Raw genomic sequence first — 17,107 nt, 5'->3', positions numbered from 1 at the left:
TCTAAATCATTCTTTTAATTAAAAAATATCCAAATTACTCCTAAGTTGTATTAGATGGTTGAATTTGGTTTAATCATTTAACCAATAGTTTGATCTGAAACAATTAAACAACGATTTCATATAACACTACATTCTATAAAGGACTATGGTCTAAATTAACTAAAGCAAACCTTTAGCTAATTCAATTCCGGACTATTTTTAGAATTAGAACAAACTTCATGTATTGCTTGGGTTAGTTCGGTTGACATGGCAAAAATTATTTTAATATTTTTCATTTAAGTTAAATGTAATTTATGAACTCTCATCTGACATAAAATATTTAAACTCATGTTAATAATATGTTTATTAAATTCTTATAATTCAATACACTTTTATTGTTGGACTAAACCTGAAAGTGTCTTGTTTAGTGGCAGCTCCATCACACATTGCTCATATATTACCATGTTTAATTGTTTTTAATTTTTATTTATGTTAAACATAATTAATCATAAGTAGTACAAAGGTTCAAAATATTTAAGTTCAAGTTAACAGTAATATACCATCAAACTTTTGTAAAACAATCCACATCTTTTCTTACTTGTGAATTAAATCAGGATTTTTTTTCCCACATCAAGTCATAATACAGTGTATATGAAATCTAGTTTAGTAGTAGTTTCATATTGTTCTAATCTCGCCTATGGATGTCTTTTTTTCATTTGAATCCCTCATTATATTCAATACTATTGATTCATAATATTGAAATTTAATTTATTAATAATAAATCCATCCACGACTGTACCCATTGAAACACTAAATCTGTAGCACTGTTGCTTTTGAGTTTGAATTCATTCATCACTTTTGATAATCGTCCTTCACCCCGTGGCTAAGGGGTCGGTACGATTTGGTTCGATCCCGGATGCGTAAAATTGTCCATGTTGGTGTTCGAGCGACGGAGATCGTCGTCTGATTCGGTCGAGCTCAAACTCTAGCTTCGAAGATCGAAAACTCCCCTTGGTTGATCACCTGCCTCTCTAGCGTCGGTCCCTACACACGGGTTGGGGTTGGGAAGGGAGCTCTTGATTTCGATCCCTCTGAAGATTTAGTTAGAACTGGATGGAAAAATCAATTCAGACTCCCCCGTTGGCGGCCCTGCGACGGGTTTTTATCCTCCTGTTGGGGAGTCATCCATACATGCCATGGCACTGGGTGACGGTGTTGTACTCGGTAACGTCCCAACTTTCGCGGACCTATGTTGTACTTGGTCAGCATTGTCTCGATCCTCGCGGGATGACACTGTACTCGGTTGTAGTTGTCCCGATTTTCACGGGACGATACTGTACTCGAGTGGCACCGTCTTACGGAGATCAGATGACATGATACTCGAATGGCATCATCCTGCGAAGATCGGATGGTGCGATATTTGGTCGGCGTCGTCCCGACTTTCGCAGGGTGGTGCTGTAGTTGGGTAGCATCATCCTGCGAAGATCAAACGGCACGGTACTTGGTCGGTGCCATACGAGGATCGGAACGGTATTGTACTTTGGTGGTATAGCTCGTTACGCTGACCTTGATATTATCGTAGTTGTGCACAGCGGTTGAAGGGCAAGCTGTCAAAATATGCACTGTCGAGTTTAGTTTTATTTCGAGTCACTCGCGCTACTCGGTGTCCGCATTTGCTATAGATGTTTGGTGCCTTCTATTCTATATAATATGATTGATTTCTCCCTTGGACGAGCGATGACGATGGAGAAGGTAGAAAGAGAAAAGATGAGACAGTGACACTGCAACTACCCAAATGGTACTCATTTCATCGGTCATAAATGCTTGATGAAGGCTCTCTTGATTTATCAACCTTCTCGGCTTACATCCAATTTATTATTTATTCATAGGAACCGTGTAATAGCTTGTGATACAAAGTTTCGGTCCGCTGCCAAATTCAACAATTTCATATATGTGAATAACCAATCATAGTTTATTAATTAGATACGAAGAACACAACATAATCATAACAAGCTTCTACTTAATCCTCTCAGCTAAGCACTATACTTTATTCTTATTCCTATTTTCTAACAGATTTCTTCGTTGACTAAATGTCGAATTCAATTTTTTAGCTCACAGTTCACAGTCGACCGTCTCAACCAAGAGAGAGAACTTAACTACATGGAATTCTGAAAGTAGATCTGATCTACCACCATAAGTTTGTGACACTGACACTGTGAAGAACCTTCGTCGCTGCTGCCATCATCATCATCATTATCATCTTGTTCTTCCTGTTGTCTTAAATCTTTAGTTAGACTCTTGCAAATACATTATTATGATTCATATTATATCATTACCTTCCCAATTTGGTTAGGCAAAAGCCACAGGCAGAATTCTCAAGAAGTACCTCTCGACGTCAACCACTACCCATTTAATTGCTAGCATCCAAAGGCCTGCCATTTGATTCCCATGGCCATCGCCGGTAGTCGAAGCCGACCGCTCATCCGCCTATGGGTTGTCCTCGCCGCGGCGCTGGGGCCGGCGGCTTCCTCCGCCACCGGGCTCGGCTTCGAGTTCCACCATCGGTTCTCCGACCGCGTGCGGCAGTGGGCTGAGGCCCGCGCCATCCCCGGCGTCTGGTGGCCCGAGAAAGGCGCCGCCGAGTACTACGCCGCCCTCGCTCACCACGACCGCGCCCTCCGCGGCCGCTCTCTCGCTGACGCTGGCGGCTCGGATCTCACGTTCGTCGACGGCAACGCCACCGTCAGGCTCAGCTCCCTGGGATTGTAAGGCCCATGTTTCCTTGTGCTCCTCTTCTCCTCTTTCGGGTATAGGGCCTGCGAGTCCAAATTGTGATCTTTCTTCTCCGAAAAGATTGCTCTTTTGATCTGGTTGAATATTTGGAATCAGCTTGCATTACGCGATTGTGGCGTTGGGGACGCCGAATGTAACGTTTCTGGTGGCGTTGGACACCGGGAGTGATCTGTTCTGGGTGCCCTGTGATTGCTTGCAGTGCGCTCCCACAGAATACGGAGTAAGCCTATCGAATCCAATCCTTCTCTGTTCTAATCCTCGAAGCAGCTTTGTTGATCGGTAGTCCTGCTTGTTGGTGGATTAAAGATCACAAAGTCACAAGGTCTTGGAAACATCGGTTGAGCATGCCATCTTTGTTGGCATGATACACTGTTTTAAAAAATGCCGGATTTAATGTTCATCCTTCTGATTGGAATAGTTAAGAGTGAACCAAAAAAGTTTAGAGATGGATGAGAAGCTTTTATTCCATTTTATTGTTTGTTTTGGTACTTATATCTGATTCATGTATTGAAATTGCAACAGAACCTTATGTTTGACATATACAGTCCCAGTAGATCATCGACAAGCCAATCCATCCTCTGCAACAACAGCTTATGTGACCTCCAAAATAGCTGCCCTGGAGCAACCAGCAGTTGCCCTTACATTGTTCAATACTTATCTGAAAACACTTCATCTTCTGGAGTCCTAGTTGAAGACATTCTGTACCTGACGATAGAGGACGCTACTGCTCGAGTTGTTGAAGCACCAATTGTATTCGGGTAGGTTGCCTTCAAGAAGCACAATCAATTTAGGCTTAAACTGGCTAATTGTGTTGGTAACTTTCTATCTGTTGAATCCTGCAGTTGTGGAGTGGTTCAGACTGGTTCATTTCTACGCAGTGCAGCTCCTAATGGCTTGTTTGGACTTGGCATGGAGAAGATATCAGTGCCCAGCATTTTGTCGAGTAAGGGATTGACTTCAAATTCTTTCTCCATGTGCTTCGGACGTGATGGTTTTGGTAGAATTACTTTTGGACATAAAGGTAGCTCAGACCAACAAGAAACTGCACTCATTATTGACAGCAGACAGTAAGTGTCATTGTTATCTCTGCTTTATTTCCATTACATTGTGGTTGGATCAATAATTCCATTGACTTTTTAGCATATCATGTTCATATAACTTTTGAATGTTTCTATGCAGCCCATCCTACAAAATCAATATAAATGGAATAATAGTCGGGAATAGTTCCACTAACATGGTGTTTAGTGCTATTGTCGACTCTGGTACCTCCTTCACATACTTGGCTGATCCAGCTTACACAAATCTCGCTGAGAGTGTAAGATGTTTACATAGTGACAAGGTTTAAAACCAAATTTAGATTATTTAGCAATTATGCATCTCTTGTTTCCTTTTTGAACAGTTCGATGAACAAGTTCAGGAGAAACGGTACAAAGCAGATGCAAATGCAGGTTTTCCTTTTGATTATTGCTACGAGTTGAGGTCATCATATCTACAATGAAACAAGCCAATCACTTAAAAGTTTAATCCTTTATAGACATTATCTAATATATTTGCTGATGAATTCTGCAGTCCCACGCAAACTACAATCTCAGGACCTAAAATAAATCTAAAAACAGATGGTGGAAGTGCTCTTCCCGTTAATGATCCAATTATTGTGATTGAGATTCAGGTAAATTCATCAATATGTTATCTGTCTATTCTAGCAAGCAATATATGAATTTATTTGCTTGTGTTATGCAGAAAATGCAGTCTGTATATTGCCTGGCTGTTCTGAAGAGCACTGGACTGAATATAATTGGACGTAAGATTTCCATACACCCTTTGCAACATATATCAAAATTTCTTATTTCTTGTTTCATATTGAAGATTATAATTTCCTGGTAGAAAGACAAAAATCTTGATTTTGAATCATAAGTGTACTTCTAGTTATTTCATACTCTAAAACTTCAGGGTGATATAATGAACAGAAGATCTTAAAGAAGTTCGAGAAAAATATTTCTAATCTATATCCTCCTAGACTAGATTTTGTGCAGTAAATGATCTGGGTTTTTTGATAATAGGATTAAATACTGAAGAAAGTCATTTTTCTCCAATTAAATCTGGAATCTGACACAAATTTACATGCTTTCATGAAGAAAATTTCTTGACAGGGCTTCGCGTAGTCTTTGACAGAGAGAGGCTGATCCTGGGTTGGAAGAATTTTGACTGTAAGTATACACCCACTTCATAACATATTTCACAAGTCAACTCCGAAGCAGATTTGAGTAAGATTACCGATCCATAACTATGCAGGCTACAGTTTGGAGAACTCTGGCAATCTCTCTGTGCACAATTCTTCGACAACTCATCCAGCTGCTCCTGCACCAAGCACTTACACTCAGGAGGCCACAAAGGTCAGGAGCAATACTGCTCAGGCTCCAGCAGCAGTTGCGCCTTCAATCCATTCATCACACTTCTTTACAAGTCTCTTCCTGACATCTCTAATTTTCTCTCTGGTCAGCCTCTAATGATTTCATTTCAGACTCTAAGCCTCATACCAAAATTCACACAGGGAGCTCAGTGATTATAATGTTTTCTTTTTACCTTAATCCTTACTATACTTCCAGTCCCATGAATTGTCTGATGTATAAATTGCAATTGATGCCAATAGAAATCATTCCATGTAAAGATAGATGTTATAAGTTAGCTGTCTGTAATTCTTGCTAGCTACTATTAAATGTCAAACCTATATAAGAAAGTCATCTTTCTGCGGAAAGAAAATCCACATTATGGTAGCTTATGATTTACGATTGTTGTTTCAGCATAACAAATCATGCCAAATTTCTCATGACATTACTAAATCCTGCTGGGAAGAAAAATGAAGAAAAAATAGTATGTTTCTTCTGATTAAATTGAGTTTTTTCTCCATTTTTCATCTTACGTTTGTGTGTTGTCTTTTAAGTCGATTTTTTATAAAAAAAATGAAAATAAGAAAATTATGTCAATATATTCAAATTTAAAGATAATCCCTCTTCCTATTAATTTTGGGTAGCAAAGTCATTTTGCTGATGAAAATAAAGATGGAGATATATATAGCAGCATTATCTACGGGCCTTTTTGGTTGCAAGGACACAAAACAATAATATCATCACATAATACTAACAAAAGCACAATACAGGAAAAACTTTTCACTTTTCTATGTGCTTTTTGGTTGCAGGGAAACAAAAAAATAATATTTTTTATTAAAAACTTTTTTTTATATAAGATAAATTAAATCTTTTTGTATTAGAAGAATAAATTATTATTTTTTACAACAGTCCTATTCCGAAGACATATGGAAAAGTTATCAAATGAGATTATGAGTTCTCTTTATTTTGAAGTATATATTATGTAATATTTCATAATATTTTCATATACAGCAAGCATGTTTTTCCATACCAGATTAGTATTTATACTACAAATACGTTTCTCGTCCCAAATGGGGAGTAGCGGCTCTTGATCTCCGTATCCTAATCATCCTACGGCAGTGGTTTTCTCGGCCTTGATGGTAATTAAATGGTTGGCAAGGGGCTATTAACCGGCTAAAAATCGAGACGGAGCCCTAAGCCGGAAGGACACCAGTTTTGCCGGCTCCATCGAAGGATTGGCTGACACAAGATGAAGCGGTCTGCGGAGGTAAGGCAGTGCGGGGAGCCCACTCGATCCCCTTTCGTTCTTTGTATTCGTTGGTGTCCGCTTTCCTCGGGTTTCTCCTCCGCGCTGACTGGTTCGTTTGGGGTCAATATCTGCGTGTTTGTTCGGTTTTATTTGGACCTCTTGATTTCCAGATGCAAGTTGGCCCAACTTGGATCCCTTGTTCCGTTTTCTTATCTACTTAATCCTTTTCCATTTGAAGTTTGAAATACTGAAGGACCAAGATCATATATGCACAGAGTATATGCTTCACCTCGAATTGGAGATTAGTTAAGCAGGTTTTATGATCAAGTGTTTCTATATCTGAATATTGTTAATGCTATCTCATTGCAGGTTGTGGTAGTGGGAGTGACCAAAATGGACTGGTTCATGCTAGTGCCATTGAAGCTTAATATTGATCTCAGATGCAAGATTTCTGCTTTGTATTTGGACAGATGCTTGCTTTGAAGAGTATTTTCTGTCTTGTAGCGCTGGATTATGGATAGGAGTTCTAGTGTCATGCTATAGCCTTACAATGTATCTCTATGATCCCAATATTTAGGCAGCTGTTAGTTTCATCTTTATAGGTAGACTAATTGTAGGATCTAATTAATAGATCGGTATATTCTTTTATTATTTATTGATAGTGTGATAAGTGCTTAACCATCTTGTCCATTCTTACTCATGAGTTACCCATTTTGATGGCTGTAGTGCTATCTTGTAATAACTATATTTTAGTCAAATTAACATGTCTAATAAAAAAATTTGACAGATTTTTGCATTAGGTTCAGCTTAAGATTTTCCGTGAAAGGCTTTGTTTTGGCATTTTATGTTATTGCAGACGTTCTTTCTCTTTCCTACTTTATGTTTGGCTTCTTGTTGTACTTAAATCCATTATATGAGTATGGTAACTCAAACAGAGAGCAAGAGTTCTAGTCAAGTCATGAGAAACTAAATTAATGTTTGAAAGGGTCCTGTTTTTGGGTTGTTTGGTGTATTTGCATCTATTTAAACTTGTAACATAATTCTGTCTATGTCGAGTTCTCTATACTATTAACTGGATATGTCTTCGCAAGAGGCACTTTGCTGTTTATCTTTCTGGCACTAATTATGTTAATAATCTGGACTTTTTCTAATGAAAATGCTTCCAACAAGTGTTCAATTCAAGACTGATTATTTTCTCTTTGTTTTTTTTCTTTTTTTTTAGTTGCTACCTTCTGTTTCTGAATCCTATCTCCAAGCCTCATTAATTGGCCCACATCGTCCACTACAAAAGGGTATCTCCGCACGCAAGTTACTGTTAGCATATTTGGATTTTTCATGCTGAAATGAGCCTCTGACAGTAAGTTCAACTCTCAACTTGAGAGTTGAGACAGCTCCATTTGTTGGAGCTATTCTGGTAGTCAGCATCTACGCTTCAATTAAAATCTTTTTATTTGAGAAGAAAGCACAGAGAGTATAGTGCTGTCTCAGTTGCTCACTGTGAGTTTTGCGAAGTCTGATAGAGAAAGGAAAATTATTCATGAATGAAACTGGAAATGTAGATAATTTCACTGACAAGTTGTTGGAGAGTTTATTGGCATGTTTACTGATTAATTTCTGAGTCAGATAAGGATGTCAGGTATGTGGTTATAGCTATGTTGCTTGCATGCTGGGATACTTATCTGGTATTTGAATAACAATATATAGATTCTTAACTATAATGCAATTTCCCATTGATTGTATCTTGAAACAGTCACATGCTAGTGTTGGTATTCTGTTCTTGTTTGACAGAAAACCATGAGTGTTTAATGAATTTATTCTTTGCAAAATAACAAAAATCAAAGTAATTTAAAGCATGATTTTAGATCTGAATACTGGGCAGCGTGCAGCGTAAGGGATCAGGAGAGAGAGAGAGAGAGAGGTTATAAAGAAGACGACAACAGTTGTTAAAATTTTAAAAGAAATTGCTGCAATTATCAGACTAGTTCGGGCGAAAAACCCTTCTCTACACACCGGTTCAAGACTGGGCCAATAAACACTGTCTGGTATGTACCAAAATTTGATACCATTGAAGAAATATCACAATGTTGCTAAGGAAGCAGTCAATTGAGATCCTCCATTTTAGTAAAGATCAGTTGTTAATCTGCTTTAATGGGATAGCAGTAAGGGAAATGTCTGCTTAATTAGTTGTATTCTACCACGTGAATTGAAGAGGTTGTTTGGTTTTACAGGATGGATATATGCTGGCTAACTGCTTTTGTAACAGAGGCAAATATGGGCATACAGGAGTAAGGGAGCATGATCTGATATTACTGACGCTGCACTGAAAGCTTGCTAAGAAGAGATAGAGGAGCTCGTTGTTATCACTTTTATGCTCCAACAATGTAATTATATATTTGTACGATATCAATGTTTTTTTACAGTCTGATCACTATAAATTTGACTGTAGTGATGATGATTGTGGAAGCAGCAAGGTTCACTGATATCTTGTTGTAATTGTGTGGTTATCATACAATCATCCTTGATCATGACTTTGTTTGAATGCATTACTTTTTTACTTTTATTGTGAGATACGTGGAAAGCAACTTCCATCTTAGTTTTGGATACAAAAGATGATCCCAATGAGGTAAAAAGTTGTGTGGTAAAATTTCCGAGATGATCTATTTCCTCTGTTCACAACAAAGCAGGTGGATGAAAATAATAATAACTTAGTTATATTTTTGCTTGCAAGCTGTTCTTGGAAACATAGGTAAACTGAATTCTGATATCAACCTTTTTTTAACCTACAACTTAGTCTGATGGATCAATATGCATATTAAATATAAAAATAGTTCTTCAATATGAAAGAATTTTTTTCTGGGCAGTTTATGTGGTTTTAGTGGCCTTGGCTCTGAGTTGTAATTGCTCTAACTTATTCCCTCTTTGATAATGCAGGTTCAGGGTTTCAAGCCTTTGTCAATAATTTTCCTGGGTGAGGCAAGTTTCAAGAGACAAAGCAGTAACATGGATTTTATCTTCCCTCGTCTTTGGAAAGCTTGTTGAGAACAGTTGCAATCTGATACCAGATTCAATGGCTTAGAACTATGATTAATTATGTGAAATCTTGTTCACAAAATGCTACAGATCCAAAACTGTTTCGATAACATGGTCTTGTTCCTTGATTTCCTGGCATGCATGTGAGTAAATTTGAAGTAGTTTCTATAGCTGGATGCTATTTTGTCATTGGATGACAGAACTGACTTTTTTGACCCACAACATTAACCTTTCAGCCAGGCCTTCAATATCACCTGAAACGGAAGATGTTGTTTACCAAGAAACAGTGGTGCAAGTTGAGATTGCATTGTCATATACTCCTTCTAAACAAGTATGTCTGTTCCATCTTATACTTTGATCCTAGGCTTATGTGTGTCAAGGATCTAGGTTGTGGTTGAACCTTATCCCAAACAACTATGGTAGTAAAGTGTGGTCTTCCAGGATCTATCTTGCCAGGTGGTTATGACCGACTCTGTCGGTGATCTTGAGTCAGAATCCATCTGGTTTTGCCACTTTTCTTCAAGGACTGATGAGCTTCCATGACCATTTCTGTCGGTGATCTGGAATCAGAGCCCATTTGGTTTCCCACTTGAAGTGAAACTGCACCTGATGAGCTCCCAGGCTTGTCCATCACTCTCGCCTGGACTGCCTTCATCATAAATCCAAGCCAACCAACCCTGTCTTGGTTGCTGGCACTACAGAGAGATCAGGAGCCATGTGCAGGGACACATGACCATGTGATCCCTCTCATCTAATAATTCCAGTGAACTGGAGCACCAAATGGTTCGCATTGCAAACGAAAAATGGACCAAAATTGCCACAGATAAGGTCTAGAATATAGCTATTGGGCACCCCACAAGGTATGGATGTGACTGCATCATGCCATGTGCAAAGCTTGCATCCATTATTGGCTTTCTCCTTCTCGTATAAATCCCCACCATGGATCTTAGCATTCAGTAAAGAGACCTAAGCTTGAGGCAGTTTTATCTTAACGATGGATAGCGGTGTTGGACTTGTGCTGTTGATGGTATTGGCGGTGAGCTCCATGTTCTCCGTCGTGGAGGGCTTCAAGCCTTCGGGATGGACGAAGGCCACCGCGACGTTCTACGGCGGAAGCGACGCCTCGGGAACGATGGGTGGGATATCCGTCGGCGTCATGCATTGTTGTATCTTGTTAGCTTAATCCAATACGGCGCTGAGTCGCGGTGGATGGTTTGTAGGTGGAGCTTGCGGGTACGGCAATCTGTACTCGACCGGGTACGGCACCAGGACGGCAGCTCTGAGCACGGCCTTGTTCGGCGACGGCGCGTCGTGCGGGCAGTGCTACAAGATCATCTGCGACTACAGGGCGGACACGCGGTGGTGCCTCAAGGGCGTGTCGGTGACGATCACGGCCACCAACTTCTGCCCCCCGAACTACGCCCTCCCCAACGACGACGGGGGGTGGTGCAACCCTCCTCGCCAGCACTTCGACATGGCGCAGCCCGCATGGGAGAAGATCGGCATCTACCGCGGAGGAATCGTGCCGGTGATGTTCCAGAGGTGAGTCTCCTGATTTCCCGGTGACAGTCTTCGTCTTCCTGGTTTCGTCGAGTGCTCGACCGATCGGATAATGACGCAGGGTCCCGTGCAAGAAACATGGTGGCGTGAGGTTCACCATCAACGGGCTCGACTACTTCGAACTGGTTCTCGTCAGCAACGTCGCTGGCCCTGGATCGGTCCAGTCCATGTCCGTCAAGGGATCCAAAACCGGGTGGCTGCCGATGTCCAGGAACTGGGGCGCCAACTGGCAATCCAATGCCTATCTCAATGGCCAGCCTCTTTCCTTCAGAGTCACCACCACGGACGGGCAGACGCTGGTCTTCAGTGACATCGTTCCGTCTAACTGGGGATTTGGGCAGACCTTCTCCAGCCGCTTGCAGTTCAGCTGAAAGGCTGGGAAGCTTCCGAGTCTAAGATTTAGGTTGGCTGCGGCATGCGAAATATTTTGCTCGACTTGCCCGCCGTCCTGCGAAGTACGTGTGTTGTGGATCGAAGCTGTCGCTTGAAGCATTAAGAGGAGGTTATCTTGCTCGCTTCTCTTTGAAGATTAAGAGAACGTCAATGGCATTGCTTTTGCTGTGAAATAAATGCTGCGCTTTGTATTAAAAGAATATATATATATATATATATATATATATATATATATATATATATATATATATATATATATATATATATATATATATATATATAACTTGATAAACTCTTGTAATAACATATTTGTTGCTATGAATTTTAATAATAAGACCATGGAACCAAAAGGTACAAATGTTTGGCTATTAATCTTTTTAATCTTTTTAAAATTAACATAGGTTATAAAAAATAATGGTAAATTATAATCATGCCACAATAGTTTGTACTGAATGTTGGAGAAGGTTTGAGTCAAGATTAAGCCTATTCTCATTAGCTTCAATAAAAGTATTCTTCAAGGCCTCTCTCTCTCTCTCTCTCTCTCCCCCATCTCTCTCTTTGATAGAGCAGGTGTGATTCAGACTCGCTAATAATTGCTCACTCCTTCCAACCGCTGTTATCCAGGGAGGTTTTGCTGGATTTCCATCGTATAAAGATACATATAGTGGAATGTGATGACATTTGTGCTTTGGCTTTGACTAGTGTTCTTATGCCTCATCATTAATATTTCCTGTTCTGTTGTGATTCCCCCTCTCTACCAATCTCTAGCCAGCATCTAGCTACTCTTCATTCAATCTAAGTTTGCAGATCTGCTGCAATCAATCACTCAGTAAATGAAGTACCAGTGCGTTTAAAGTGCACACTGACATAATCCAAGTCATAACTCCCTCTTCTTCTTCTCCCTATAGATTACCACCTACCCTTCACCTCCTTCAGACGACCTTTCCCTGCTAAGCTTGTACTCCATTTCGCCATTAAGGAAAGCCCAGCCTAAGCATCTCCTTTTGCAGCTCTGCACCTTGAATCAATCTCATGGCTCAAGAGTAAAACTACGTACGCTTTATATTTATTAGTCATGAGGACTGAGCAGTGCATGCGAGAAGGTGGGTTTCTGCAGATGAGCTCCAGGTTATAGAGGAGGAAGCCTTCATGGTGCAGGGCATGCACTTCTCTGCAATGTGGAGAGGTCAAAGAAGACCCCCTAGTATAGATTGGTGTAAGAGAAGACACTGTGTCTTGTTTTGTTGATGGGTTCCCTTCCTGCATTCCGAAGGTCTTCTTGTTTGTTCTGCTTCAGTTTGTTTTGTGAAGGTCTAAAGTATGAATGCATGTCATATTCTGCAAGTTGAATAATTGTGTTTAGCTCTTTGTTGACTGTATATTTGTATATATGAAAGATTATTCCTTTTATTGTAAGATTTACTTGAGTTTGATGTACAAATCTTCACAGATGGATCATAGATGGTTCAAGTAAAGGACAAACTAATGGGTATGTAAGGTTCTGATGTTCAGCCCACTAAAAATTAAACATAGAAAATAAATTTCATTAAAAATGAGTAGCCAATGCACAAGACTTCTGAGTCATTAGTCTTATCCTTCCATATATTTAATTTGTTTCTCTGTGCTTAGCATCAATTTCATTTGTCATAAATAATTAGTGGAAGTAGTCAAATATTTTACTTGATAATGGAGTTATAATTCAGCATGTGAGTCTAATGTATAATTCTTGGCACACTAAATAGGCAATTCATTCCAGGTGAGTACATCCAGGCAGCTAATGATCCTATATGAACATATTGGTAATGCAGTAAGAAGTACTTTAGCAACAATTAAAACTGAAATTACAAGCATTATATTATCTACTAAATTTGGATATCATGTTTCTTCTCTTCTCTTAAAGTTGTCCAATCATTTAAAATTAGCAAGCAAGTGAAACCATAATTCATTTTTTTTCCTTAATATAGCAAGATTTGTGTCTCTTAGTCCACATCTCTTTGATTAGTATTACTTAATAATTAAGTAGCACAAAAAGAGAACAATATGAACCATCAATTTGCATGAAGTTGATTAATCAATCATCCAATGTCCAAACTTGAAACAATATTTGTTGATCATGTGATGCGGCCTAATTAATTGAAGGGGCCAACACACATCTATCAAAGAAATATTTAGTCAGCTTTTATGTACTCAATCGAACTGAGAAGAAAAAATTATGGAGAACTCAAAGAATATGCGCTATCTATCAAGCAATGTCATGGCATTGTCTCGGCTGCCGCCGGGGAAGGCACAGCATTGGCACCCATCGTCATCTCCTGCGCAACCATCCTCCTGCTCCTGTTGATCGTAATCAAACACAAGTACACATGCTCCTCCAGCTCTTTCAGCTGCTCCGCCATACCTGCCGTCCCGCCCTCCACCTCTCTCGCGGCCTCCCTCACGAGCTGCCGCTCCCTGTCCCTCAACACCATCCTCGCCACATCCCGCTCGTGCTCCACCTCGTCGTGCACCCGCCGCACCATCCGGCTCATCGTGTCGAGGTCCCTCCCCACGATGTACGCGCCCTTGGCCGCCGAGTCTACTTGTGCGCCCAGCTTCTCTAGGTACCTCGCTTTCCCTGCCCTCGCCCAAGTCATGGCCGTCAATGGCGCTGTCGTCATTATCGCCGGAGCTATTGCCACCACAACCCCGACGCCGATCACTGTGTGCACCGCAATCACTAGTGCAACTGCCACGGCGATGCTAATGGTCAGGATTCCGGTGGCTTTCCTGGTCAAACGGATAAGTCGCGCCCTTCTGAGGATTCTCCGGTGCGCTGCCGTGAGTCGCTGCATCAGACGAGTATACTCGGATTGCGCAGAGTGAAAGTGAACAAGGTTTTGTGGTTGGAGCGGATTCTCTGTGTTGACGAGGGAAGCAAGACGGTCGAACGCGGTGCAATCTCTGTCATCAGAACAAGCAAACGATAGTTTGTAGAGAAGATGTCGGATCGACCGATGGTGCACTCTAGTACGGTTGATGGAGGCCAAAAGATTCGTGCAGGCGGTGCAGGCCTGTAAGGTGACGTCAAAAAATTCGAGGAGGAGGGAGTGGACTTGGAGGTGGGCGCTGCGGTCGTCAGTGGCGGTCGTCGCAGCGACAAGCGATTCTTGACTCGGCTCGAGAAGGAAGTCCGGGAGGTCAGCGTACGGGAGAGGAGACGACTCACTAGGCCGGCTCGAATCTAGCTTCTCCTCCTCTGTAGAACCGCCATCGTCGTCATCACTGCCATCATCCTCCGAAGACGAGGAGGCGATAGATGAGACAGTTCGCCGGAGCTGTTGATGGACTTTGGAGCACATGTCAAGGAAAGATTTGGTTCTGAGTGTCTTCTTGTACTCCTCATTGACATTCAACGGGCTCCGATAATGGTTAGGGTTCCTCGCCATGGAGAGCTGTCCTCCTGTGGGAAGAACGAAGAGGCAGACAAGCAAGAAAAGCCAGAGAGATAAGTCCTGACATCATCAGCATGCTTACTTGAGGAGAAAGTAATGCAATCGTTTAACTTCCTGTCATCTCATCAAGAAATGATTCCTGCTATTGGCTTTTTATTATTAAGCTTTAATCCTATCTTAATATACTTGAGATACGACCAAACAAAAAAGAAGAGATTAAAATGTTCCTCACCAGCCGCTAATGAGTCGCTGGATTTGGATTTGGATTTGGATGAGGAAGAATGCACCCACTTCCACCGCATCGCCTTCTCTTCCAAACTTGACGCTCGTACTTGCAGCGAAGCTCACAAAACAAATGCAGAGCCTATAGAACCTGCAATGACTTGAAAGCTTCAAAGCGTCAGCTGCACTGCCGTATATATAAGGCAACGAGAGTCTGCCGGAAGAGGAAGGCAGGCAGGAGCTTTCTTAAAAGGCACGGGAAGAGGCGGCTGCAGAGTCCCCACCACCACAGGACGAAGCCGTGGCACGCGTAAGAAAGCTATGGATTCCTCCTTCCTCCCCACGCGCCTCCATCTAACTGTGATTGCCGCGTTATCTTCCTTATCTTTGCCTCCCTCTTCCTGCCAACAAGCTTGCATCTGAGTGCAAACGCCACAAGCACACGCTACATGGTGAAGCCTCGGCCACCTCTCTAGCCTCTTCCACTTTCTCACGCTCCTCCTCTCCCTTATCCCTGTTTCCCTGTGATTTTATCTTTTATGGCCATGTAAATCCACAGAAATCTACTGTTTCAGCACATAAATAGAGTCGATTTGACAAGGGAAGCAAGTTAAAAGTCAATTTAGCATGTAACTTTATCAAAAGTCAACATAATTCTATAAATGTATCTGATGGATGTTCCATGTAGCGAGAAAAACACTCAAGCTAAGAATATTTTTCCATGTTTATAAAAGAAAATCAAATCCTTTATCATATAAGAATAATTAGCTATCAGACAAAAATCAACATTCTCTCTTGAATGAACCATCTTGTGCATTAATTTTCACAATCTCAAGATCTTCGAAGAGAAAGAAAAATTAAGAACGGTATTGGAGCATCTAATCCTTGACTTTGAAGGAATCATCTTTCTTCATCAGTATTATATTTGAGAGTGGAGCTTTGGATATCTTTCATGCTAATATTAGGCCATCTTTATCTAGCTGTGGCCTTCAACGGGAACTCTGGAGAGAGAAACGGACATGTTTCCGTGTCCACATATATATAGAAAACAAGGTTTTGTAATATAAATGTGACCATCGAGGAAGTCGTCAAACAGAAATAATGGAGACATCATACTATAATTCGGAAATCATGTTGTATTATATTTGTAGGACGAGCAAGTAGAAACTTTGTTGAGTGACTTGTTGCATTATCATCTACATAGCTAAAAATAAGATGCTCATGAAGGTATTGGTTTCTTGTGGAGTCAGGGGGTGAAAACCAAGAATCGAGTTGCTTCCGAAGCACAAAAACAAGATCTTGAAGGAAGAAGGAAAACAAGTTTAATGTTTATAATGTATATGAATTTATATTATTTCTGAATATTAAAATAATAGGAAATAACCCATATAATGCAAGAAATATTTGCTACAAAAAAAAAAAAGAAGATTGGGTTTGAGTGGGCACGCAGTGCACTTCACCATATCAACAACATCCTCCTCCTCCTCCTCCTCCTCCTCCTCAGGATCTCAATCTGACACAAACAAAGCTACGCAAGCTTCAACCCCTCTCATGCATATCCAACTAATGACGGTGAGGCCCATGTCCTGCCTTCCCGGTGACTTGGCTGCTCGTCAGTTTTAGTTCCTCAAGAAAAGGTTTCCGTTCCGTGCGATGGGCGCCAACCGAGACGAAGAGTCGTGATTCATGTGAAGCGATTGGGTCACACGCGGGTCACGTCCGAGTCGAGATGCATGCTATTGTGATCCAAATTTCCAGCTCACTGTTAACCGGGACTTGGCGCACCGACCTCAGCCGCAGGCCAAGTCAATGGCATGACGACTAATGCCCCGTATTGTGGGGCCCACGATGCCGACCACTTTACAAAAAGTCAAAAGGTCACATAAATATTGCGTATGCTGATTTGGGCCACGGTGGCGACCAGTATCGTGAGGAAGTAGCTTTCTGGCTTACTTTGATGAGTTTTGTTGCACTGATACATTTCAAACTCATTCGGAGGGCATTTCTATTGCCCTTAATCAGACCATTGTGGTTTAGCAAAGATCGAGAGTGGGGTGATATAA

At 41.0% G+C, this 17,107-nt stretch overlaps 3 protein-coding genes across 4 annotated transcripts; 2 read left to right on the top strand and 1 right to left on the bottom strand.

Moving 5' to 3' along the window:
• The first annotated feature begins 2,314 nt into the window (after nt 1–2,314).
• Nucleotides 2,315–5,558, top strand: LOC135605363 (aspartyl protease family protein 1-like). Of its 2 annotated transcripts, none has more exons than XM_065095365.1 (10): nt 2,315–2,744; nt 2,869–2,992; nt 3,295–3,530; nt 3,615–3,839; nt 3,952–4,087; nt 4,172–4,251; nt 4,342–4,441; nt 4,513–4,573; nt 4,923–4,979; nt 5,065–5,558. In XM_065095365.1, the coding sequence occupies exons 1-10, from the start codon at nt 2,428–2,430 to the stop codon at nt 5,277–5,279; spliced, it is 1,551 nt and encodes a 516-aa protein (XP_064951437.1). In that variant the 5' UTR covers nt 2,315–2,427; the 3' UTR covers nt 5,280–5,558. The 2 variants fall into 2 exon arrangements, with proteins under 2 accessions (XP_064951437.1, XP_064951436.1); XM_065095364.1 differs by having other exon boundaries at nt 2,317–2,744; nt 4,908–4,979.
• Nucleotides 5,559–10,387: 4,829 nt separating this feature from the next.
• On the top strand, nt 10,388–11,600 carry LOC135605364 (expansin-A11-like). The gene is made up of 3 exons (XM_065095366.1): nt 10,388–10,574; nt 10,659–10,980; nt 11,060–11,600. The coding sequence occupies exons 1-3, from the start codon at nt 10,433–10,435 to the stop codon at nt 11,367–11,369; spliced, it is 774 nt and encodes a 257-aa protein (XP_064951438.1). The 5' UTR covers nt 10,388–10,432; the 3' UTR covers nt 11,370–11,600.
• Nucleotides 11,601–13,438: 1,838 nt separating this feature from the next.
• Nucleotides 13,439–15,253, bottom strand: LOC135604935 (putative UPF0496 protein 2). Its single transcript, XM_065094586.1, has 2 exons — nt 15,055–15,253; nt 13,439–14,830 (listed from the first exon to the last, which is right to left on the bottom strand). Exons 1-2 carry the CDS (start codon nt 15,122–15,124, stop codon nt 13,644–13,646), a joined length of 1,257 nt encoding a protein of 418 aa, XP_064950658.1. The 5' UTR covers nt 15,125–15,253; the 3' UTR covers nt 13,439–13,643.
• Nucleotides 15,254–17,107: the final 1,854 nt, after the last annotated feature.

The sequence above is a fragment of the Musa acuminata genome, chromosome BXJ2-2 (genome assembly GCF_036884655.1).
Source record: "Musa acuminata AAA Group cultivar baxijiao chromosome BXJ2-2, Cavendish_Baxijiao_AAA, whole genome shotgun sequence".
In the NCBI taxonomy this organism is placed as follows: Eukaryota; Viridiplantae; Streptophyta; class Magnoliopsida; order Zingiberales; family Musaceae; genus Musa; species Musa acuminata.
This window is presented reverse-complemented; position numbering and strand designations above follow the sequence as displayed.

What these genes read in the sequence shown, in the direction of transcription:
- LOC135605363 (XM_065095364.1), top strand. Translation starts at nt 2,428, where the DNA reads ATGGCCATCGCCGGTAGTCGAAGCCGACCGCTCATCCGCCTATGGGTT. An exon ending in ACACAAATCTCGCTGAGAGT is followed by an intron (nt 4,088 to 4,171) that starts GTAAGATGTTTA and finishes CTTTTTGAACAG; the next exon opens with TTCGATGAACAAGTTCAGGA. An exon ending in GATTATTGCTACGAGTTGAG is followed by an intron (nt 4,252 to 4,341) that starts GTCATCATATCT and finishes TGAATTCTGCAG; the next exon opens with TCCCACGCAAACTACAATCT.
- LOC135605364 (XM_065095366.1), top strand. Translation starts at nt 10,433, where the DNA reads ATGGATAGCGGTGTTGGACTTGTGCTGTTGATGGTATTGGCGGTGAGC. An exon ending in CGACGCCTCGGGAACGATGG is followed by an intron (nt 10,575 to 10,658) that starts GTGGGATATCCG and finishes GATGGTTTGTAG; the next exon opens with GTGGAGCTTGCGGGTACGGC. An exon ending in GTGCCGGTGATGTTCCAGAG is followed by an intron (nt 10,981 to 11,059) that starts GTGAGTCTCCTG and finishes ATAATGACGCAG; the next exon opens with GGTCCCGTGCAAGAAACATG.
- LOC135604935 (XM_065094586.1), bottom strand. Translation starts at nt 15,124, where the DNA reads ATGCGGTGGAAGTGGGTGCATTCTTCCTCATCCAAATCCAAATCCAAA. An exon ending in CAGCGACTCATTAGCGGCTG is followed by an intron (nt 14,831 to 15,054) that starts GTGAGGAACATT and finishes TTCTTCCCACAG; the next exon opens with GAGGACAGCTCTCCATGGCG.